We start from the raw sequence: 25,802 nt of genomic DNA on the forward strand, positions 1-25,802 counted from the left end.
TGCTGCTCTATGCAACAAATTTTTACTTTCATTTAATGCCATCATTTAGTTTCCCCATTCCACAATGTAGTTCAAATTTACTCCCCCGCAAACATAAATGTTAATATGTTAGCATATCATTTACCCTTGCTGACATTGCTTATAAAGTTATTTTTCTTTTATGGGCACATTCACCTGAAAAGAGAAAATAATTTTTTTAAAAACCCTGCTGCATGTCTTTGAAAATTTACCAGTCTGAAATTTTACTCCAGACATTTTACTTCAGAAATTTTACTCCATGTCCTGAAATTTTACTCCAGTAAAATTTAGTGAAGAATGATGTGAAAAGTCCATTTGCAATGCTACAAAGAAGAAGAACAGCTGGTTTTTATATGCCACTTTTGTCTACCAGGAGTCTCAAAGCAGCTTATAATTGTCTTCCCCTCTTCTCCCCACAATAAATACCCCATGAGGTAGGTGAGGCTGAGGGTGCGCTGATGTTACTGCTTGGTCCAAACAGCTCTAACAGGAGTATGACAAGCCCAAGGTCACCCAGCTGGCTGCATGTGGAGAAGCAGGGAATCAAACCCAGCTCACCAGATTAGAAGCTGCCGCTCTTAACCACTACACCAAGTTGGCTCTCTTTCTGAATATCCAGAAACAGTATACTGTTATGATGCATGCCATTTAATATGATAGAAGATATCTAATATAGGGTTTATCTACCTAGCAGGCATATAATTCAGGGTTTATCTTCCTTTTCATTGTATCTAGTACCCACGTATTAACCAAAGAGAGAATGAACTGGCTGCAAGCATTTAAATTCATTAGGCAGTTTATTATCTATTTAGTTCAAGAACTACATGTAACCATTCTGCCTTAAAGAAAGGTGTTCAAGAATTCTTTGAAGTCTGAATTACATTTTCTATCCAATTATGTATAAAGCTAATTTCCACATTCAAGAAATACATACATACCCTTATTGAGGTCTTGAATGGGATCAAAGTAAAATGAGAATTCAAAGAATTCCCAACAACATCTACTGGTCCCCCCCCCCCAGACACTCCTTCCATGTCCTGAAGCAGCCTGACCTCATTGGGGGGTTGTCGTTCTATTTGAGTTATTGTTCTATTTGAAGCCTCTGTTAGTTTATTGTTGATATGTTATTTATGACTGCGTTATGCGTTTAGACTGTTTTATGTATTACTCCTGGAATTTTTCTTGTGAACGGCCCTGAGCCATATGGGAGGGTGGTATAAAAATAAAATCAATAAGAAAGATACAGTTACAAGATGTATTGTTTTTTTAATCCACTCCTCATAAACGGCAATCATGAAACTGAACATCACCAAATCACTGTGAGAGGACATATTTACTTCCTTATAAATCTATGTAGTATCTCTGGCATAGCAACTGCACTAATATAATCCAAACGGGAACATAAAGCAGCAATGAGTATTGCCCTGCTTCCTCTGTGAAGTAGTGCTATGTTGCAAGAAGTTGGGTTTTGATCAAAGACTCATATTGCACTGGGAGGACTGACTCTTTTCCTTGGTAAACTGATTCTCTACTTTCATTTTTTAATGCATCCGCTTAACCAATACTATATATATCCTATTATCCGAATTTTAGTCGAAATTACAAAAGCACCATACAAAACACATGTTTGCTGCTAAAAGAGGGCCTCCAGATACCACATGCAGCTTCACAGGCTTTCTGCCTTTATAATGTACTTGATGACTAAAAAGAGTAAATATATGCAAGTTGGCAGCAAACCCTCAGCTTGGCAGTGAAGTAAGCTGTTGCCAGAGGTGCTTCTTAAGTTACTGTGACAAACAAAGGGCATTAGCAGAGAAAAATGGTGCTTTGGGCACAATAATTTCATGTGTAATTCCCACTTACTGATAAGAACTCATCAGATAGAAATTATTACCTGGTCATATAATATTCTACAGTAACAGATCAACAATGCAGCCAGAGGTGAACCTGAGAGGGTCAAATGTAATTGACTAGGGAAACTTCTAATACAGGATGGACATTCAGAAGACATACCCCCCAGTATTCTTGTGACTTAACATTTTTACAAAAAAATACTCCACAGAATAGATATATTGAAAAGATGCACTGTCAGCCTCTCTCCACTCAAATATAGAAATGATGATATATAACAACTATGTTCTTTGCAGCAACTTCTTTTCCTTTTCCTTCCCTCTCTAGGGGAGAGGGATTATTTGCTAGCTTTTGGAACAGACTTCCAGAAGAACAACTATACATGTAATAATTTTGAACATATACTATCTGGGTTCCTAAATCAGTTTTGAATTAGGGAAATTTATGTTCTGGTTTGGGTAGTGAAGTTCTTTTTATGGACACTGTTAATGGTTTGTTGGTTTTATTATTATTACTAGCTTCAAAGCCTGTTCCTAAGAATGGGCTTTGAAAGGGCCCCCTCCCCTGGCCAGGCAGCTTAATGTGGGCTGCAGCTCGCAGCCAGATCAAGTGGGGCAGGTGGGGGCTGGGCAACTCGTTATCAGGGCTGGGAAAGCAGGCAGCAGGCCGGGAGGCCATCGTCAGCAGGCCCAGCCTAGCAGGCCAAGAGGTCCTCGTTAGCAAGCCCTCCACCACGACCCTTTGCCCAGGGCCTCTCCTCTTACTTGCTGCTAGCTCCAGGCACTGAGGCGTCTGAGAGCAAAGAGGCTAGAGTCCAGGGATGGAGGGCAGGAGCTGCAGGAGCAGGGCCAATCAGGGCAAAGCTGGCTGCACCCTGATTGGCCCTATTCTAACTTGGACAGCCGAACACGTCCCACCCCCCAGGCTGTTTCATAAATATATAGAGGAACAACAATGGATAAGGATTGTTGTTGTTGTTGTTATATTTACATTTATGTTGTGCTCAGATTGGTTTTAGTAGGTTTGTGGGTGACTGTTTTATTATTTTATGGTGATTTTGTCTTACTTTGTACTTTATTCCTAACTTTGGAGGGAGGGAGGGAGGGAGGGAGAGAGAGAGAGAGAGCAGTGTGCAGCGTGCAGCTGGTTTCTTTTTTCATTTTTAAGAATGTAGTATTGCAAACTGCTACAATGCCGCATTGTTAAAAATGAAAAAATGTCCTAGGCGGCCTGCCACAGAGCCACCTGGGGCATTTTTTGTCTCTTCTGAGAGGTGCTGCGCCAGGATGACCCGACTCGTCCCCAAGCCACATGGGCCTGCCCCAACCTAGGCCCTGTTTCTGCTTGGAGCAACAAAGGGAACAGAAATATATAGAATCCTAGAATGATAAGAGTTGGAAGGGGCCATACAGGCCATCTAGTCCAACCCCCTGCTCAACGCAGGATCAGCCCTAACCATCCTAAAGCATCCAAGAAAAGTGTGTATCCAGCCTTTGCTTGAAGACTGCCAGTGAGGGGGAGCTCACCACCTCCTTAGGCAGCCTAACATATATGTGTTCCCTTGCTGTAGAGCAATGGAGGGTCACAGTCAAGCCATGCCTGGGACTGCCCTGACTCCCCACCGATGTAAAGTGGAACTGGGAATTTGCCCCACCACCAGACAAGCGGTAAGGCAGGGCCTATACCTGGTGTAGAAATGGTTCAAATCAAGCTGCATTTTCCCAGTCTGTGCCCATTCCTACATGCAATGCTTTTTTTAAAACTTACTATTTTTTATAGTCCTGTGAGTTTTTATTATATTATATAATATACTGAGAAAAAACCATGTGAGAACTGGCGCTATTTCCACTCAAGGAACCTACAGGAAGTTCATTCATTAATTATTCTGTCTTATCTACTCTTCCAATTTGATTAATCTTACATCTGATTATGCATTCATACTCAATGCTGGGCTGCTGCTGTTTAATTGCAGTGGGGCAAATAGCCCTGCCATTCACCCCATGTACAGAGGCCGCCCCACTGCAACGGCCCCGCACACGCAACACAGGGCCAGAAGTGCTGGGAGCACTTTGTGGGGGTGCCAGCGGTGCCAGCGGTGAGGGGGGAGTGGGGGCATGGCACTCCCACTGTATGATGGCATGGAGCAACATACTGCTCTCCCACCATGGTGTTGGGATGCTCTTGTTAGCTCCCAGGAGCCACGGAGCTGGCAGGGGTGCCATGTGTAACTCTAAATTTCTATCCTGTGCAAACCATTTCTTAACAAGTAGGCAACACTTTTAAGAATTTAAAACATTCTTCAGATAATAAATTGTTAAGTGGGAGACATTTTTTTAATGCCTGTCCTAAAATATGTCCTGCTGCACTGAATGAGTTTTAAAAAGCTATCGCAAACCATAAGGCACAGAAATTAGGAAGACTATGGAGTGTAGTGAACTCAGAAGTGTTTTCCTCCTTTTCTCACACTGGAATACAAAAATCTCAATTCAGACAGCAATTGAAAACTAATTGTGCATAGGGTTATATACAGAACCATTTTTAATTTTTATGGCACTATAGGCTATTTAAAATTCTGGGATAAAAAAGTGAACAGAAAAATCTACTACTGCAAATACAGTATGCACAGGAATCACTGAAACTGATTCAGCATGGGAAGGAAGCCCTGCATTACTGCTCATCCAGGAGCAGGGGAAATTCTCCTATTCATGTGCTGTTGCCACCAGGCTGGGGACATGTACAAATCAGATCCCCGTTTTTGCACACCTATGTCAGGGTGGGGCCATGTGTCCATGGAAAATCAGGATGTTCCATATTCAGGCCATTCCATCCTCCTTGCCCCACTACTGTCACAGCCAACTTGGTGTAGTGGTTAGGAGAGCGGACTTCTAATCTGGCGGATTCGATTCTGCACTCCCCTACATGCAGCCAGATGGGTGACACAGCACTGATAAAGCTGTTCTGACCGAGCAGTAATAGCAGGGCTCTCTCAGCCTTACCTAATTCACAGGGTGTCTGTTGTGGGGAGAGGAAAGGGAAGGCAATTGTAAGCTGCTTTGAGACACCTTTGGGAAGAGAAAAGCGGCATATAAGAACCAACTCCTCGACTTCTTCTTCACTTTGCCAGAGGTTTCTGTTATTTTCAGGCATTAGAAGTAATATATCAGTTGCCACTCTGTGGCATTTCATTAATGCTAGGAAATGAAAGCCACCACTGAGTTAATGCAAGTTACCACAATAGGCAAGAATGTGGCTCAGTAGTGGAGCATTTGCTTGGCATGCAGAAGGCCACCATCTCTGGAATATACAGTTAAAAGGGTCAGGAACAGGTTATGTGAAAGACCTCTGCCTAGAGAGGTGTTCTTAAGTCTTTGTAGACAATACTGACATCAACAGCCCATTGGTCTGATTAAAACTGTTTCATCTAACCAGTGTTATAAGGATAATTGAACTAGGAAGGTTACTATATGTGAACTTACAGTACTACCCATAAGAGCCATTAACCAAAAGTTTGAAAACGACTGATGATGCATACCTGTGCTGTCTTCATATACGACTGTTACTATCTTCCAGTTATAATATAGCACCAAGTCCAAAACTGCTTTGCTGATGGCTGTGTAGTCTGGGTAGAGGTTGATATAAAATGAATCTTTGTTATCCACTGTAGGATGTTTCCATCGGGTCTGTATATGTGGAACTTCAAGTGCATTGCAAATTGATTGTACTGCACTGACTGATGAGCTGTGGGATGGTCCAAATAGTGCAGCCACCCCAAGAGCAAGCTGATCACATGCTACAAGAGATGGAATAAAAAGAACCATGATGTCCAGTAAGCATTTTTATTTCTACTTTTCCCTAACAAATAATGCTACGCAAAATTGCTAAACTTGTGAAAAAATAAGTATACACTTGAGAAAAGATGATACACATATCCAAACACCACCAGAACATCAGTGTTTTTAAACAATATAGATGAAGGGGAAACCTGTCACAAAATCCAATGCAATGCTTTCAGTTCATTACCCTTGCACAGAACTGGACTTAAATCACTCTCCCATAATGGTGAGACATTTGTGAGCTCAGAGCTATTCTATCAATGTAGTCTTCAATTGAAGGTGTCATGAAGTACCGTTAATGTGGCCATAAATATATAACATTTAGTTGCAGTTGGCCCTGTGAGGATTTCCAAGCTAACTGATAAATTGCTATCCAAAGGTGCTATCATTTGTTAATTTTAATCCAAACGCTCATAAATGATAAATGGTTCTATCATACACAATGACACAGTGTATTACAAGGTGCACTAAGATATCTGATGAAAGCAAACACTGAACTAGAGATGTGCAGACTATAACTAGACAGACACTTGAGTCATGTACACATTCAGCCATTTGAATTAAAAATTACATTACTTGATGGGTTATATTACCATGGCAAGTTAGTAAAGAAAAATGAGTTATCACAGATACTTTGTATTACTACCTCAGGTCAGCAACAGGAACTCCGGGTTGGGAAATTCCTGGAGATTTATAAGTGGAGCCTGGGAAGGGCTGGGTTTGAGGAGAAGGAATTTATTCCACCTCCAAAGGTGACATTTTCTCAGTTGTTAGATCTCTGGGTACCACTGGGAGATTGGCAACTCTAGTTGTGAAATATATTTGTTTATATGATCACTCCATCTTTCTATGTTTACTATATGCATTATATATTATTTAACATTTTACTAATTAATCACTGCTATCAGTTCACTTGACACTTTACATTATAACAGAAGCAGAAACGAAATCCTTGTGATGAGATTATACTGTAAATTTTTAGCAATGAGTAGGAAAATGGTAATAACGCATGTGACATACAGATTTGTAATCTTAACTAAGGTGGCCAGACGTTCCACCTGTGGCGGGACAGTCCCGCATTTTGGGCATTTTCTCCGTGTCCTGCAGCATTTTCTAACTGTCCCAAGTCGTTCTCCAATTTTTTGGAAAAAAAAATATTTCTTTTTATTTATTTATTTTTCTCAGGAGGCCCCCACGCAGGTACCCGGGCTCAGGAGGCCCCGCACAGGCACCTGGGCTCCGGGGCGGGGCTTCCTGGCCACCACCACTCTGAGGCCAGTCAGGGAGGGAGGCGGAGGGGAGGGGGAGAGGAGAGGGGGGCCCTCCTGCCACTGCTGCCTGCCGCTACCGCCTCCGCCGTCATCATCACCATTGCCGCTGCCCTTCTGAGGCCAGTTGGGGAGGGAGGAGGGAGGGAGAGCCCGCCTGCTGCTGCTGTTGCCGTTGCCGCCGCCACCGCCACCACCTCTGCCCCACTGCCACCCTTCTGAGGCCAGTCGGGGAGGGAGGGGGAGGGGGCCCACCTGCTGCCACTGCTGCTGCAGTGGCGGCAGCACCTCCCACCTTGCAGCCCCGGATTTTTGGTCACTTCAATCTTAACATTAATTTTCAGAAAGGTTTTGTTTAAAGATATTTATGAACTAGGCCAGTGTTGTCAGTGTTAGACATAATCCATTCATCTTTCTCTGGAGCAACAACGCATGTCAATGTACTGTCTAATTTTTCTTAAGCATATCTAGTCATTATAAGTTATTTTGTGAAACCACATGTGATGTGGGTAGTATAAACTGCTAAAAAATTCTCAGGATTTGTTTTGCACATTTCTTAACTAAATTATGACATTTAATTTCTGAGTTTCTGAGAATGCAACAATTTTATAAACTACGAAATGTCGAAGTGCTGCTACTCATATAATTATGACTTCGAATTCCCTTTCTCTAAAAATACAAGAAAAATAAATTTTAGCATTCTGATTGTTTTGCAATTAACGTGTATGTTATTGTTTAGGAAAGTGGCCTTAAAATGCTTCTTTTTTCAAGGGCAAGCTGTTGAAGGCTGTGCTGATTGCAATGGGGCTTCCACACATGTAATTTTGAACTGCCTCGATCTGCACTGCAATTTAAAAAAAGTCAATACTCCTCTATGGACAAAAGGATTTAATTAAAATACTTTGGAAGAACGCACTTCATGTTGTGGGCAAAGTAAATGCACTGCTAATAACCAGTCTATCTTATTAAGATATTGATAGTATTTCTCTGGTGTACATTAATAAATGCAGCCATTTTATAAAGCTTACACATTAAACCTTGCAATATCAAAAGTCCCATACTAAGGAGAGGATGCTTGCTTAAGCAGGGGAGAGAGAAAACATCTGACTTTCACTTTCAGTTAATATTACACAGCTGAATATTAGCAAAAGATCGTATCAACTTTGCTCCACAGATATTTTAAAACTGCAGGCAATTACAGCCATTTTAGATCTTATCAAAAACAAAGGCTTGGATCGTTTGAGATCATTACAGTCTAAAAGCAAGGCACGTGATTGAAGAAATATGCTTTCTTGTCCCAAAATTTAATTGTATTGTACAGAGGAGAAAAGAAACTTTGCATACAACTGACACAACTAAAAAGCCTTATTAAAATAGCAAGATAATTACCTCGTCTTGAGGCTTCAAAACTATCAAAAAGGTTAATTCTCTGGATGTCATAAGTTAATGTGGTATTAGGCATCAGTGTTCTATTTCTGTTAATATTGGTGACTGCAAACTTGAAAGCTAATTCTTCAACATTAACAGGCTCATTTTCCACAGTTTCGAATATCCCTCCTGCAAAAGAAAAGAGATAAAAAGAAAATCATGACTACATATATATGTAATGTCTTGACATTAGCAGAAGACAAAACAAAGAATATATGTGGGAAGAAGGAGTTTTATTTTGTATATACCAGTCTGGTACTTTGATATTGATTTACTGATTTGGCTTCAGGAAATCTTTGGGTCACTAAGTCAGTTGAAAAAGATGCTGTGGTCAACACAACCGAGGAAATTGTGAGACGAAATGGAGCTGAAATTTGATTATACTCCAAAGTAAAAACTGCACCAGAAGCTTTCTTAAATGGTGGCTCAGAATTACTACAGGATGTAATATTTATTGTATTCATATAACATTTATAACAAATATTTCACTTGATCAGATGAATTTCACATTTGGAGAATATATCAGAGGTTCTGCCCACAAAGCAAAGAGCCCTGTGAGGGGCAAAAGGCAACAAGCAGTCCCTCAGATAGGTGGGATCCAAGCTGCAAATGGCCTTGAAGGTAAGAACTAAAACCTTGAACCTGATCCACAAGTTAACTGGCAACCAATGCAGTTGCATCAGCATAGGCTGGACATGGAACCTCCAAGATAACCCTGTGAGGACCCTAGCAGCTACATTTTGCACCAACTGCAATTTCTATGTCAGAGACAAGGGAAGGCCAACGTAGAGTGAGTTCCAGAAGTCTAATCTGGCAGTGACAGTTACATGGATCACCATGGCCAGGTGGTCCAAGGAGAGGGCACTAGCCTGACATGGGTGGAAAAATACTGCTTGTGCTACTTTTGTGACCTGAGCCTCCATAGACAAGGAGGCATCGAAGATCACGCCCAAATTCCTGGCCACAGGCACAGAAGTAAGCTGCACCCCATCCAGGCAGGAGAGATAAGCTTCCTGCTCCTGTCCCCTTCCATCCAGTCAGATGACCTCCATCTTGGAGGGGTTGAGTTTCAGGCGACTATTCTTGAGCTATGCAGATACAGCTTCCAAACAATTGGCAAATGTTTACAGGGGGGAATCCATCCATCCATCAGGAGATAGAGCTGAGTGTCATCTGCATACTGATGATAACTCCAAACTTTGTAGCAGCTGTGCCAGAGGGCACATATAGATGTTTAAAAGCATGGATGAGAGTATCGCCCCCTGCAGCACCTCACAAGGGAGTGCAAAGGGGTCTGACAACTCTTCACCCACTGCAACCCTCTGTTGCAGTGTCTGGTTATGGAGAACGGATGCCAGCCTTTGCAAGGCTGTCCCCCCAATCCCTGTTCTGACTCCTAATTCACAGGAGGGAAGGTCTTGCCAGAGTAACAAAACTTTGTCTGCAAAATAGCTTGTTAATGCCTCACAGCTCAGTTCTAATTTACTAATATTTTGATGCCCGTGCATGGGGGTGGTAAGAGATCGAACTACCCTTAATAATTGGACCGGGCAACAGCATATGGATGTGATTTCAGCAGCAAAAAAAATCATGTTTCACCACCTTCACCACCACCTCATAAACCCTCTTAAGCATGCAATAGGATATTCTTGCCACTTCATCACACGTTTTCCATCACATTTGCTCTAGCTGTCTCACTTCCCTCTTCCACTCACAAAGTTCCTGGGAATACCAGGGAGCTTGCTTGCGGCGAGAGCAGAGATGGCACCTAGGATAGTGGCCAGCATACGAGATTGCTAGTCTGCAACTAAGTCCAACAACAAGTCGCTGGAGGGCATTGGGTCCCATAGAGCTTCAGGAATCCATTGTATTCCATAAGTCTCCGCAGGTGGGCTAAAATGCCCCTTTTGCCGCATCTGTTTTATTATTCTACTTGAAAGAAAGCCCATTTTATCTTGAAATAAAATGGGCGCTAGAGAAGATAGTTTTCACGGGAAGGCTTCTGAGGCTGAAGGCCTCCGGTGGGCTGATAGCGGGGCCTTCTGGCCGCCTCCCAGCGGCGACTGCACTGGGGCCAGGCAGCAGGCAGAGGGTGGCGAGTGGTGGAGAGAACGCCGGCAGGGCATTGTGGGTTCGTGGAGGCGCGAGGCGGCGATGGTGTGTCGGGTTGCAGCAGATGGGGTGGCGGCATACCTGTTGTCGGGAGGTGGCAGGGGCGATGGTAGCAGTCGTCCGTTGGCTGAGGGTGGTCGTGGCTCTGTGCGGGCGTGTCGGCTGGTGGGGGCGGTGTGGCGGGCAGCGGGAGCGACCAGCGTGGCCTCAGTGTGGGAAGCAGACAGAGTGCCTGTTGTCCGTGGAGGCAGCAGGGCGGTGGGGGCATGTTTTGGCGAGGCAATGGTTCGCTGCTGGCAAAGGAGCAGGGCGGCCGCGTCTTTGACGCGGCCACCCTGCTCCTTTGCCGGCAGCGAACCATATGGGGACGGAGCGCGGGCAGGGATTCTGGGCCGGGCCAAGTAGCCAATAGGGAGGTGCGCCACTTGGCCCCTGAGTGGCAATCGGAGATGGCCAATCGGGAGCGGCTTCGCAGCTGCTGATTGGCCCTCTCCGAGTTTTTATCCCGGATGGGTCCCGCCCTAACTCCTCCCCACAAGGGCTTACTATTTTATTTAGTCTGCGGCGCCCTGCGGGGCACCGTGGGACGTTTAAAGATGATGTTGTGTATTACTGTGTATTGGGGTTTTAGGGATTTTATTGTATGGTTTTATTGGCGCTTTTATGCTGTAACTCGCCTCGAGCCTCTGGGGAGAGGCGAGTAACAAGTCTAATTAATAATAATAATAATAATTTAATGATGTAAATTCCAGCTACATCAGTATACCGACACACCCAAGCCTCACCTCCAAATTTCTTCCAGTGGCTCAATAGCACACATATCACATGATGAGAAAGAAATAAGAATTTCATGTATATTAATAAAATTACAAAAAGAATAATAGGTCAATATAGTTACTGAAAGGTTTGAACTTCTTTTCAGAAGGACCTTCCCATGTCCTTCACACCGTGCTTCGGGGCTGTGTTAGTCTGTTGCAATCAAAATAACAGAGTCCTGACATCATGGTTTATAGGTGCTACTGGAAATATCCTGGATTACTGAGCCATTTTTTTTCTTATACTATATTGCTGAATTCATAGCTAAACTGCAAGCTATTGTATCTAAATTTATAAATTCCTTTACAGATACAATTATGTATGTAAAAAGGGTCAAATTGGTTTTCAGATGCAATCACCTGTTTCCTGAACATATTGATCTGCTTGTCCCAGAAAATGGGGCTTTCTATCTTTGGTTAAATTGTAAAGAAACTGCTTTTAATATACGCTGAATATATTAAAAATGTTATTTTGAGATTTCCCAATGGTTAATACTGGAATTTAGAAATGCACCTCAGAGAATGGGAATGGGAATAACAGTATTGAGTGGTCTAGGGGTAGAGTCTATATTTCAACCTTTGTTTTCTATGATCAGCTAGTAAAAATATGGTGAGGACCGAGAATATCAGGTTCATATAGGGCATTAGTAGTTATTGAATATATATTATGGTGTGATAAATAGCCTACAAATTTTGTAATTAGTTAAGAGATTCTGTACCAAAGTTGAAGTGCATTTCTATTATTCCTTGAGGAAATTTATCTCATGTTGTGAATTTCTCAGTTACTCCAGTATAAATTTGTTTGATAAAATCTCTTAAATCTAATATCCCAGATTTTCTGCAATTGTGAAATTTGATAAATGCATTATAAACAACATATTTTTAAAACTTCTAATGGAAGTTGTCTGTTTTCAATATGTAATTTACCCATTTTAGTACTAGCCACTAGAGAACATTTCGTATTTCCCAGTTGCTTATTTCCCCATGTGAAATTTACAACTTGAATCTTGCCATATATTTCCTAGTCAACAGTATCTGCTAATGCTCTGCAAGGGCCCTTTTGATTTTTATGTGTCATCAGTATAGATTAGCATGGTCATTTTCTGACAATCAGAAAATGGATATTTCCAGTAAAATTACAGCCGATTTTACATGCTAACTCAGCAGTAGCAATGCTAATGGGTCTTAAGTCAGCCAGATAAAACAGTATAAATATTTGCTCACTCTGAGGTTTACCATGTAACGTGTTAGTAAATGTATAGTTGGCCACATCTTAAATATGTCTTTATAATTTACTCCCTTTATAATTTACTTTCTCCTTTGCCATTCTTTATTCCTTAATCCTTTAACAAATAGTGAATGGCATTATCCATCAGTCTACTGTCCCTTTGATTAACTTCTATTTAGTTTTCCCCAACAGTATTTCATTTGGATTATATCACCAACTGCTGAGTTACATACTGAGAAGAAGGGACAAATTAATGTCAGTTATCTCTGCTTTTTAGTGTTCGTCATAGTTTTCTTTCATCAGGAGTCTTGTAATCTCTGGCAGATTTATATCTACATGTTTCCTGCAGCCATCAGAAACATTTGACAGCTCTATTGTCAGGCAGAACACAAACCAAATAATCTAATTTGTTAGCTTTCCCTGAAGCTGAGTTTACAGATGCTTTCCTTTGGCTGCTAAATCCTGTTTTCACTGTAAATACAACTTTCCAGCTACAGAGTATGTGTGGCACAATTCTGAAGGATGCTGTCCTGTATAAACTTGTCCTGTATAAAATTAATGGACTCTGTTCAGGAATATAAATTGTCTTGTGATCTGTTAGAAAGTCATTGTCAATCTGCTTGCAAAGGCCAAACTTCAAAAATTTTTAATACAGAAGAAAAATGAAAAAGAGGCAACATGTACAAAAATCCATTTTCCAAAGATAGGATAGCTTTTATAAAGTGAGACAACCAATTGCTTGAAATGAGATGTTCTATAGGAAGAGAAAATCATAACAAAATGGCTCTAACTCACTGGTAAAGACCCAAGACCATGATTACAAATGAAAGATTAGCTCCTCGAATTTCTTATTCCTGGAATTCCTAAAAAGTATATTGGTGACATCTCTTTCCAAATTTTCTGATGGCCTCTCCTAGTGGTTCTGTGGTTACATAATAAGAAAGCTAAAATGGAACGCTATGAGGTTGAGTAGCACTATCTCCTGGAATTGGTTGGTCAAGTACATAGTGCCCCTTACTCCCAGCCTAGCATCTCCAGAAGAATACCACAGCTGAAGGTACTGAAAACCACCAAGAGGTCCAAGCAAATCAACAGGGATACATTTCCCTCTTACTCTCCTGACTAAAGTCTTCAGTCAAGGCAACCACCTCCATCCCAAAGCCAGGTTTGAATCCAAATTGAACCAGGTACGGAAGATCATGAGATTATTTGGAGATTTCTGGAAATGTATGGGGGGAGGGGATTGCTTGAAGATGACAACGTTTGGGAAGGGGAAGGAAGCTGCCATTTCCTCCAGACAGGCTGCTACTGTGGAATTTGTAACTCTGGGAAAACTCCAGGCACCATTGGGAAACTACTACTAAGTCAACCTACTTAGTACTCTAACAGAACAGAATTTGATCTTTGTGACTAATTACCTGTATCTTCTCCCACACAGCTTAAAAGTGCCATTCATTTCAATAGGCATGTGCACAGGATACCAGTGTATGTGCAGCATACACATAAACACCTAGAACTGGCAGACTCTTTGTATCTGATAAGTAGAATTGCCAACTCCAGGTTGGAAACTTCCTGGAGAGTTGGGGTTTGAGCCAGGGGAGGACCATAGAAGTGTATGATGCCATACTGTCTAGCTTCCAAAGTTGCCATGTTCTGGAGGGGAATTGATCTTTGTAGTCTAGGCATCAATGGTAACTCTGGAAGATTTTCAGGCCCAGCTGGGAGGTTGGCAAATCCTGATGGAAACTATAAATTATTTATATGAAAAGTTAATTAAATTTAGTATTACTGGTATATTGCTGTACTCATATCAGTGCTTGGAATTAAATCCCAATAATATAATATTTTAGCAGGCTGGAACAGGGACTGAACGTAGCTTATCATAAAGTTTTGCAAGTAAGAACCAGTTGTTCATTTGAACTCTGTCCAGGATTGGGAATGAACCCTGGTCTCACTAAGTCACATGGCCCCTGCCCAGCTTCTGGAGTCACCCCTGATTTCCAGGATTCATCTGCTGGCAGCAAGAGTCAGGGAGGTAAATCAGTAATGAACACTGAGATAATTAGTATAGGAACAGATGATAGTTCATATGTTTCAACAATTGAGAGTCTCCCAAGCTTTTCACGGCATAGCTCATAGTTTCACTGAGCTATGCAATAGGCTTGTATGATTCGGCCGCTTTGGTGGCTGTTGCCTCTGGGCGCAGCCGGCTCCGCGCCGCGGAGGGGGAGGGCGGTGCCGGCAGCGGAATTCCATGCCTGCGTGGTTGTGTCCGCTGTCACGGCGCTGCCAGCACCGCCCTCCCCCCCTGCGGCGCGGCGCTGGCTGCGCCCGGAGGGAATGGCCACTTTGGCAGCCAAATTGCACAAGCCTACTATGCAAGCCCCTTCACCACGACAAGGCAGCGATCCTTATCTGTCTCTTGAGAAACCTATATGCAGGTCAAAAAGCAACAGTGAGAACCGGGCAGGGAAATTGAGAAAGGAGTTCAGCAATTGGTTCAAAATCGAGAAAGGAGTCCATGCATCCATCTATCCATCCATCCATCCATACATACATACATACATCTTTAAATAGGACAGGGTCCTATTAAATAAAAGAGTAAGGCCACCTGGGGAGGAGTTAGGGCGGGCCCTGTCCAGGATAAAAACTCAGAGGGCCCAATCAGGAGCCGCAAAGCGGCTCCTGATTGGGCCCTCCGAGTGTCCATCCAGGGCCAAGCAGCCAATGGGGAGGCGCACAAAGTGCCTTCCTATTGGCCCCTCACCAGGACAGACCAAAATTCCATTCACCCAGCCCAGTCTGGCTGCCAGTCTGCTCCTGACCACCGCAGGGAGAGGAGGTCAGCAGGGCTGCCAAGGGGGATGAGAACAGAGGCTGCGCCAGCCCTTTTCGCCCCAAGGCTGTCCTAACTGTCATGTCCAACTGCAAATTGCCTCAGAACCCTGACAGAGCTGGCAGGAGGCTGCAGAGTGCTCCCCCCCCTTCAGTCCTGCTGCAAAGGAGCCTCTGACAGGCCCTGACTGAGGGGAGGGAGGCCTTTCCAAGAGCAACGCAGGGGAGCCTGAGGGCCTTCCTTTTGAGGGGGGGGGGAAACTGTCCCCTTCTGCCAAACAGTTGCTTGACAGGGAGGCCATAGAAAGGCCCCTTCTCACTTAAAATACTGCTCTGGGCGGGGGTTAGACACAGCCAAGCCATGTGTCTTTCTTCTTTTCAACTCTGCAGATTTGAGGCCACTGCACAGCGTTATTCTGCTGAGGAAGCTGGCTCTTTTGTCTCCTGTTTCATCTGCACAACAACCCTGTGCAGTAGGCCTCAAGTCTTTCAATTAAACAACAACCTGTGTGGGAAGCCTTAAATGTTTCTTCTCTACCACAACCCTGTCCAAAGTAGCCCTTTCTGTCTGGGGAGCTGATCTTTAAACTCTGCAGGTGAGCTGTAATTCCAGGAGCTCTCCAGGACACACCTGTAGGTTGGCTACCCCTGGGTTGGAAATATTCCTGGAGGTTTGGAGGTGGGACTTCAAAATCGTACAATGCCTCAGAGTCCAGGCGTCAAATGAGCCATTTTTGGCTGCAGTTGGTAGGGAGTGGTGCAGGAGTGTCCCTCCTGGCCTATGGGTTATGGCCGGCCCTTATCAGCAACTGTTTGTATTCTGGGGCGCAGACAGGCAGACCAGTATCAGTCCTGTGAGTCTGGAAAGTGCAGGAAGATCTAAATAAATATTTACAGCCTGAAACTAAATAGAGAACAAGTAAATGTCTGGAGACACATCGTCACTGAAATAGTAACTGGCAAATAACCTTGGCCTGGCAAATAAAAAAAAACAGTATTAAAACCTTACTAAGGTCAAGACTGCTGTGCACAGACAGTCTTCCTCTTAGGGTTGCCAGCTTCCCTGTGAGGCTCGCTACCCCACCTCCCTCACGGAGAGTCTGCTATGGGGAGAGAAGGGGAAGACGATTGGAAAATGCTTTGAGACACCTGAGGCCTGCTGGGTCACTGCGGCCCATTCCCAGTTCTCTCATATCTCTCACAACCCCACATACAGGTTGACTATTGTGGAGAGACGAATGGAAAAGGTGTCTGTGAACTGCTTTGAGACTCCTTTGGGTAGTAAGCAATAGGGTACAAAAATCCGTTCTTCTAAGGAGCAACCATGAAAGAAGCATGTGGGCACATAACATTTTACCAACAGTGAAAATATGGGAGACAGAAGGAACAGGGTGGACACCTGTGTACTGTGACTACCCTATGTGTATTAGGGCAGAGGGGCATTTCGGTGAATGTGGCCTAATTCACACAAGAAGGGAAATGACGCAGAACTGGGGGGAATTGGTTGCCATGTAATCTTCCCCTAAGAAGAGTCTCCAGTCTGATTTTCCCTTCACAAATCTGAAGACATGGCTCTGGAAAGCTCATCTGTAACCACTATGCCACAATTCCCAAAGGTCAGTCCTCTCCCACACTCAACGAACATTCCAAACCACAGGTTCTTGACACCCATATCTCCACACCCATGGCCTCATTTGCCACCATGCCACCACAACCTCCCACACAACACACAAATTCAACCCCATGCCCTTACAGACTGGACAACTCCTCCCCTTCCTCTTCCCACTGCCAAGCTCTAGCGCCCGTTGTATTCTTGGAGACAACGGGCTTTGCCCCTAGTACATACATAAAGCCAATATGCATGCTTAAGCTGTTTACAGTGCTTTACACTATGCACATACATATCTACTCATCAAGTTTTCAGATGACACCAAATTGGGAGGACTGGTAAATACTCCGGAAGATAGAGACAGAGTTCAATGAGATCTGAACACAATGGGAAAATGGGCAAATGAGAACAAGATGCAATTTAATAAAGATAAGTGTAAAGTTCTGCATCTGGGTCAGAAAAAGGAAAAGCATGCCTACTGGATGGGGGATACGCTTCTAGGTAACACTGTGTGTGAACGAGACCTTGGGGTACTTGTGGATTGTAAACCAAACATGAGCAGGCAGTGTGATGCAGCGGTAAAAAAGACGAACGCCATTTGGGGCTGTATCAACAGGGGCATCACATCAACAGGGGCATCACAAGATGTCATAGTCCCATTGTATACGGCACTGGTCAGACCACACCTGGAGTACTGTGTGCAGTTCTGGAGGCCTCACTTCAAGAAGGACGTAGATAAAATTGAAAGGGTACAGAAGAGGGCGACGAAAATGATCTGGGGCCAAGGGACCAAGCCCTATGATGATAGGTTGAGGGACTTGGGAATGTTCAGCCTGGAGAAAAGGAAGTTGAGAGGGGACATGATAGCCCTCTTTAAGTATTTGAAAGTATGTAACTTGGAGGAGGGCAGGATGCTGTTTCCGTTGGCTGCAGAGGAGAGGACACGCAGTAATGGGTGTTAACCGGTGGTCCCCAACCACCGGGCCGTGGCCCGGTACCGGACCGCAAAGGCTCTGGCACCAGGCTGCGGCTCCCTGCCTCTGCAGGGCCACACCGGGTCATGCATGCATGTTTGCGCCATGCGCGGCCGCAAACGCGCATGTGCGACACGGCCGTGCATGCACGGCATGCACGGCCAGGCAATTGCCCTCCCTGCCGCCGCCGGTCCGCAACCTTAAAAAGGTTGCAGACCGCTGGTTTAAACTACAAGTACAACGATATAGGCTAGATATCAGGGGGGGGGGGAATTTCACAGTCAGAGTAGTTCAGCAGTGGAATAGGCTGCCTAAAGAGGTGGTGAGCTCCCCCTCACTGGCAGTCTTCAAGCAAAGGTTGGACACACACTTTTCTTGGATGCTTAGGGCTGATCCTGCGTTGAGCAGGCTGTTGGCCTGTATGGCCCCTTCCAACTCTATGATTCTATGATTTTATTCTATGATCTATAGTCGGAAACAATAGGGGCTATTCTGTTTCCTGTAAGGCCGTAGAATGTAAATTCTTTGCACACTTTAATAAAAATGTTTTAAGCACTCAGGTAGACAAGTTAATGCAGTGCAACTTTGTCATATTAATTAAGCCCAGTGATAATTCAACAAGGGTGAATTCGTACAGAAGCTCTGATTATATATACTGAAACAAATAATCCAACATGTGATGCCTGTTATATATGACTAGAGGCTGAGATGTGGTTATTATAAACATTATTTGAAAAATAAAGCTGTGCTACACAGCTCTACTCCACAAGAATTAAACATTATGTGTTCCTGGAAGATTTATGAGAAGAGATCAATTTTAGGGGAATATTTTTTATTGTATTGTGTTGCTGTTGTTCAGTTTGCTGTTACACAAAGCTATCTCATTTGGCAATACAGGGGGAGGGGGTGATTAGGCATGTTGCATATTGAGACATCGGAGCAGGACAGAGGGGGAAAAAACTCCTTAGGACATGCCTTAATAAAGAAATACAATTCTGAGTCAGCTAAGCATCTATCAATTATTTTTCTGAACAATGAATGTATTAATTATCACAATGTATAAAACTACATATTGGAGCTGTTAAGCATGTTACACAATAGCAAATCCAGATCTGCCATTGTGTTAGAATTTCCCAGATCCCTGAATGTATATTCAATGTTTGCCCAGGAGTGATTTAAGGATTCACAGGGGCCGGTAACAACAGAGCCAATTTAAGGATTGGTGGGTCCCTAGCAACGTACAATTGTGGAGGGAGCAGCCAGACTGATGGTAGAGGGCCCTCCCAGTGGAAAAGGATGCCATTCGGAAATTGTTTCCATGCTGGATGCTTCGTGCCGGGCTGGTATCATGCCCGCCTCTTTGAATTCAGCACCAGGGGGTGTTCTGGAGCCAGAGGATCTCCCAGAGGCATCAGGACACCCACCTGTCACAGATCAGGAGCTGCTTGACCTACCTGGTGATGATCAGCCTGGGCCCAGCCAGGCTGTTACCCAGTCATATTACATCAAATCCCTTGATAAAGCAGACACCAGTCCTCACCAGAGGAGAAGCAACAATAGGCTCAGGTCAAACCTTCTGCAAGCCTTGAATGGCAGCAGAGGAGGAGGCGATCTACCCTGATGGCTGTCAGAAGATCAGCAGGCTTGGCTGCTTGCTGTCAGGGTAGATGAGGTCCAGGTGCAGCTCCTTCCCCTGACAAAGATTAGCTCCAACTGCAAGCTCTCTGGCTGAGGGCTGCCCCATCTAGTTTCCAGCTATTTCAGAAGGGCCTTGAGACTAGGCTCTTTGTGGGGTCAACACGTGCTTTACCCTGCCTGTCTCCTGAGATGCCTGTTGTGGTTCACCATGGTTAAGCTCTGTTCCTGTGACTCCCGGCTCTTCGGCCTCTGGCTTGCCTGACATTCCTGTTCCAACTCTTCAGCTCTTTTGACTTCACTCCCCATGCAGTGTTCCTGTGAACTCTGCCTCTCCGGTTTCCAGTTTTCAGAAAGTATCAAGGAGGTTGATGGATAAACTTGTGTATCGGGAATGTTTTAAGGCTCTAAATGCCACCATGGCAGGGATTAAAATATATTTTTCCCCTTCAAATCTATCCCAAAACACAAGTCTGTGAATATCGCACATCCTTTGTGAAGATTACAAAGCGACCAATGTTTTATAAAGTTGAAACACGACATAATAATAAAAGCTTAGCCATGCAATATTTAAAATCCCAGCAGAAATTGCCTGTGGAATTCAAACCTAGAGCAACACCCTATATTTCTGTTATGTTCAGTAAATGTCACTGGGAATGACACCTATTCAGTAACATCCAGGGTGCAGGATTTTAGCACAATTAAATATTTTAATATCTGCCCTATATATTCTGCTTAGCATATAGGCCTTTTTTGTACTCATAAGTGGGTTCATGACACCATTCTCCATTTGCCCAGAAGCATGGTTACAGGTGATGACCCGTCAGCTGTAATATAAACAGAAGAAAAAAATCTCAAGCTGGTGATGGTGAAAGTGATTTATTCCAATGAAAACAATGTTCAAAAAAGGTATAGGGTGATGAAATTATAGAAAATAGCTTAGTCTCTGGAAATATGAAGCTTTATGCAGTTCAATCCCAAAAATAGTCATATAATATCCAAATGTATAGGGGTCTACTAATGTTAATATCACAATGCATATTTACTCTTCAGCAGGAACTCTCTTTGCCATTCTCTACATATATGTAGGTGGTAGGGTAAAAAGATAAATAGATCTTATACTTATTAAGATATTAATATAGAGAGCTTCACTGTTCCCAACAGAATCATTTTCAATTAGACTTTTAAACTCTGAAATATTTCCCAAAGGGTCGATTGACATAATTCATGTTCCCAAACTTCTCATTAATAAAGCTAATTTTAAAGGGCAATTGACCCATTTTAATCTGTTTAGTACATAATATACATGCCTACAAAGAGAGATAGTTAAGTGTGTAGAAGAATTTTGCTGGGGAAGTTACCAATATAACAATATAATATTGACTGCATCTGATTTTTAGGCATTGAGGAATCACTTTGGAAAAGTGACAATAATTAACAAAGAAGTAGAATTGTCTAGATAAGTTTCAAGGCTACATCTTACACCATGTGCTGTTTATAAATGCTGTTCAATGAGGTAAAAGGATTTTTCATTCTTCACATTGCACTCTAGCTGTTTGGATGCCATTTCATAGACCAGGGGTAGTCAAACTGCGGCCCTCCAGATGTCCATGGACTACAATTCCCAGAAGCCCCTGCCAGCATTTGCTGGCAGGGGCTTCTGGGAATTGTAGTCCATGGACATCTGGAGGGCCGCAGTTTGACTACCCCTGTCATAGACAAATGCTGGATTATAACAAAAGAAAACAGTATTTTAGGCCCTGTTCAATCAACCCAACTGAGATAAGCAACACACAGCACATCTCAATCTAATGATTCTAAAATGATGGGTAAGTGTTGGGTCCTTGTGGAAAGGTTTCAGACAATGCTGGGATATTGTAAATGAACAGGTCATTTAATCAAAGCTGAAATTTTCAGCTAACTAGGAGGTCAAAAAGATGCTTTCATTTCACACTATTAGTAATACAAAAGATTTAGGGATTAATATTGTAAAATTGATGTAGTTAATTGAACAAAGCCAAGCTAAATTATGGTCTGATAACAACAACAAAATTGATGTCAAGTTCAGTGCAGTCAAGAATGAAGAAGGAAGGGTAGGGAGAATAAAGAGAAGAATAAAAGAAATTAAAGCTTCCCTTTTCTTCCTCTTCACTTCTCCAGTCCTTCTACAATGGAAGTACAACAAGGGAAAAAGCTGAAATGATGTAATATCTCATCTTTCCCACCTGATCTTCTAATGTTACTTGAGAGCTATGTTATGCACTCAGCAATCTTGAGATCCAAAGGACACATCTTTGTACAAACTTGAGAAAATCCACAGGTTATCAGAAGCATTTAAAATCTAATACACACACATTGGGTGGGTTAGCCCAAATAACAGAACCAATATCTGTACCTTTAGTATTTTGATGTTGTATTGAAGCTATAGGTAGATTATTCTCTGAAGCCTAGCAGCAGAAGAAATTATTACATCTTGATCAATACAATATAATTGCAAGTGCAGGAAGGGAATAACACTTCAATCGTATTCTTTCTTTTAAAAAAATCCAATCGTTCTTTAAAAACTGAACTATATGGAACATTTGTGATCTAAGCCAGGGGTCGTCAACCCCCGGTCCGTGGCCCAGTACCGGGCCACCGGTGGCCGTGCCTGCCTCTCCCCACCCCCACAGTGAGAAGCTCGCCAGGATGCAAACGCGCATGCACGGCAACTCTGCGTATGTACGTTAGCGCTCCTTGCTGGTGCAAATGTGCATGCGTGGCAACTATGTGCATGCACGTTTGCACACAGCTGCCGCACGTGCATGCGCCTGGGTCGCCGGCACTCCCCCACCCCTGGAGGCGGTCCTCAACCGCAAAAGGGTTGGGGACCGCTGATCTAAGCTAATCCTTGCTTTCTGAGGATGCGGTCAGATTTCTGCAGCTACAATTAAAATATGTTTACAAGTACCTTAGAGGTAAACTAATGGACATTTGAGCATTTTTCCTCAAAACATATTTATGACAAAGCTTCAGTGGTCTTTACACATAAATCCAGTGTGATAAGAGACAAACAGAAACTAAGGACTTACTAGAGAGTGAGGCTAAACAATTATATCTCTTCGTTTCAAAGTACATAGCAAATGCAGCAAAGCTAAAAAAACTTCTTTAATTCCATCTCAATACACACATTTTTAGAGGCATCTTCTGTACAATGCATTAAAAAAGATGTGGAAAGGGAATTAATGACATGACTGGCTGACAATTTCATTCAAACAGGAGCTATTGCATGCTCAATCAATGACTATCCCAGAAAGATGAAAACACTGCAGGAGCTCTAAGAAGCCTATTTGGATGAACAGAGAACTTCAAGAGGAACTAAGAAAGAAAAGGAAAATGTTCAGGAAATGGAGGGAAGGACAGAGCTCTAAAGAAGAGTACCTACAGGTTACTAGGCACTGTAGATCAATCATCAGAAAGGCCAAAGCTGAGAGTGAACTAAGATTGGCCAGGGAAGCCCATTGTAACAAGAAAAGATTTTTCAGTTATGTGAGGAGCGAACGTAAAGTAAAGGAGGCAATAGGCCCACTGTTGGGTGCGGATGGACAAACTCTAACAGAAGATGCAGAGAAAGCAGAAAGGCTTAGTGCCTATTTTACATCTGTTTTTTCCCACAGGTCAAAGTGTTTAGGCACATCTAGAGATGGCCATAGCCAAAGGACAGTGTCTGGGTGGCAGGTTAACATGGATAGAGAGGTTATCGAGAGGCATTTAGCTGCACTGGATGAGTTCAAATCCCTTGGTCCAGATGAAATACACCCGAGAGTACTCAAAGAACTTTCCAGGGAAATTGCACAGCCCTTGTCCATCATCTTCGGAACCTCTTTAAGGACTGGAGATGTCCCGGAGGACTGGAAGAGAGCAAACGTTATTCCGATCTTCAAAAAAGGGAGGAAGGATGACCCGGGAAACTACAGACCAGTGAGTCTGACCTCTGTTGTGGGGAAGAAGAAGAAGAAGAAGAAGAAGAAGAAGAAGAAGAAGAAGAAGAAGAAGAAGAAGAAGAGTTGGTTCTTATATGCCGCTTTTCCCTACCCGAAGGAGGCTCAGAGCGGCTTACAGTTGCCTTCCCATTCCTCTCCCCACAACAGACACCCTGTGGGGTGGGTGAGGCTGAGAGAGCCCTGATATCACTGCCCGGTCAGAACAGTTTTATCAGTGCTGTGGCGAGCCCAAGGTCACCCAGCTGGCTGCATGTGGGGGAGCACAGAATCGAACCTGGCATGCCAGATTAGAAGTCTGCACTCCTAACCACTACACCAAACTGGATAATGGAGCAGATATTAAAGGGAGCGATCTGCAAACATCTGGAGGACAATTTGGTGATCCAAGGAAGTCAGCATGGATTTGTCTCCAACAGGTCCTGCCAGACCAACCTGGTTTCCTTTTTTGACCAAGTAACAGGTTTGCTGGATTGGGGAAATTCAGTTGATGTCATTTACTTGGATTTTAGTAAAGCTTTTGACAAGGTTCCCCATGATGTTCTGATGGATAAATTGAAGGACTGCAATTTGGATTTACAGATAGTCAGGTGGATAGGGAATTGGTTAGAGAACCGCACTCAAAGAGTTGTTGTCAATGGTGTTTCATCAGACTGGAGAGAGGTGAGTAGCGGGATACCTCAGGGCTCGGTGCTTGGCCCGGTATTTTTTAACATATTTATTAATGATCTAGATGAGGGGGTGGAGGGACTACTCATCAGGTTTGCAGATGACACCAAATTGGGAGGACTGGCAAATACTCCGGAAGATAGAGACAGAGTTCAACGAGATCTGAACACAATGGAAAAATGGGCAAATGAGAACAAGATGCAATTTAATAAAGATAAGTGTAAAGTTCTGCATCTGGGTCAGAAAAATGAAAAGCATGCCTACTGGATGGGGGATACGCTTCTAGGTAACACTGTGTGTGAACGAGACCTTGGGGTACTTGTGGATTGTAAACTAAACATGAGCAGGCAGTGTGATGCAGCGGTAAAAAAGGCAAATGCCATTTTGGGCTGTATCAACAGAGGCATCACATCAAAATTACAAGATGTCATAGTCCCATTGTATACGGCACTGGTCAGACCACACCTGGAGTACTGTGTGCAGTTCTGGAGGCCTCACTTCAAGAAGGACGTAGATAAAATTGAAAGGGTACAGAGGAGAGCGACGAGGATGATCTGGGGCCAAGGGACCAAGCCCTATGAAGATAGGTTGAGGGACTTGGGAATGTTCAGCCTGGAGAAAAGGAGGTTGAGAGGGGACACAATAGCCCTCTTTAAGTATTTGAAAGGTCACTTGGAGTAGGGCAGGATGCTGTTTCTGTTGGCTGCAGAGGAGAGGACACACAGTAATGGGTTTAAACTTCAAGTACAACGATATAGGCTTTGTTGTTGTTATGTGCGAAGTCGTGTCCGACCCATCGCGACCCCATGGACAATGATCCTCCAGGCCTCCCTGTCCTCTACCATTCCCCGGAGTCCATTTAAGTTTGCACCTACTGCTTCAGTGACTCCATCCAGCCACCTCATTCTCTGTCGTCCCCTTCTTCTTTTGCCCTCGATCGCTCCCAGCATTAGGCTCTTCTCCAGGGAGTCCTTCCTTCTCATGAGGTGGCCAAAATATTTGAGTTTCATCTTCAGGATCTGGCCTTCTAAAGAGCAGTCAGGGCTGATCTCCTCTAGGACTGACCGGTTTGTTCGCCTTGCAGTCCAAGGGACTCGCAAGAGTCTTCTCCAGCACCAGAGTTCAAAAGCCTCAATTCTTTGACGCTCGGCCTTCCTTATGGTCCAACTTTCGCAGCCATACATTGCAACTGGGAAGACCATAGCCTTGACTAAACGCTCTTTTGTTGGCAGGGTGATGTCTCTGCTTTTTAGGATGCTGTCTAGATTTGCCATAGCTTTCCTCCCCAGGAGCAAGCGTCTTTTAATTTCTTTGCTGCAGTCCCCATCTGCAGTGATCTTGGAGCCCAGGAAAATAAAATCTGTCACTATCTCCATTTCTTCCCCTTCTATTTGCCAGGAATTGAGAGGGCCGGATGCCATGATCTTTGTTTTCTTGATGTTGAGTTTCAAGCCAACTTTTGCACTCTCCTCCTTCACCCGCATCAACAGGCTCTTTAGTTCCTCTTCACTTTCTGCCATTAGAGTGGTATCATCTGCATATCTGAG

The 25,802-nt window shown here is 43.6% G+C and overlaps 1 protein-coding gene and 1 long non-coding RNA gene across 9 annotated transcripts in view; one reads left to right on the top strand and one right to left on the bottom strand.

The window, feature by feature from the left end:
- The window catches only part of GRIK1 (glutamate ionotropic receptor kainate type subunit 1), a 201,555-nt gene that overhangs the window by 75,579 nt on the left and 100,174 nt on the right, over positions 1-25,802 (bottom strand). For all 8 annotated transcript variants that reach the window (XM_077342508.1, XM_077342509.1, XM_077342503.1 and 5 more), the window contains exons 2-3: positions 8,360-8,527; positions 5,402-5,659 (exon numbers count right to left, since the gene is read on the bottom strand). In XM_077342508.1, coding sequence (XP_077198623.1) covers positions 5,402-5,659; positions 8,360-8,527 — 426 coding nt within the window. The remainder of the gene's footprint in view (positions 1-5,401; positions 5,660-8,359; positions 8,528-25,802) is intronic.
- LOC143839869 (uncharacterized) overlaps positions 1-25,802 on the top strand; it is a 109,971-nt gene that overhangs the window by 26,907 nt on the left and 57,262 nt on the right. The window contains exon 2 of the long non-coding RNA XR_013231918.1: positions 5,534-5,695. This is a non-coding gene — a long non-coding RNA (uncharacterized LOC143839869). The remainder of the gene's footprint in view (positions 1-5,533; positions 5,696-25,802) is intronic.

This window comes from Paroedura picta, chromosome 6, assembly GCF_049243985.1.
Source record: "Paroedura picta isolate Pp20150507F chromosome 6, Ppicta_v3.0, whole genome shotgun sequence".
Classification (NCBI taxonomy): domain Eukaryota; kingdom Metazoa; phylum Chordata; class Lepidosauria; order Squamata; family Gekkonidae; genus Paroedura; species Paroedura picta.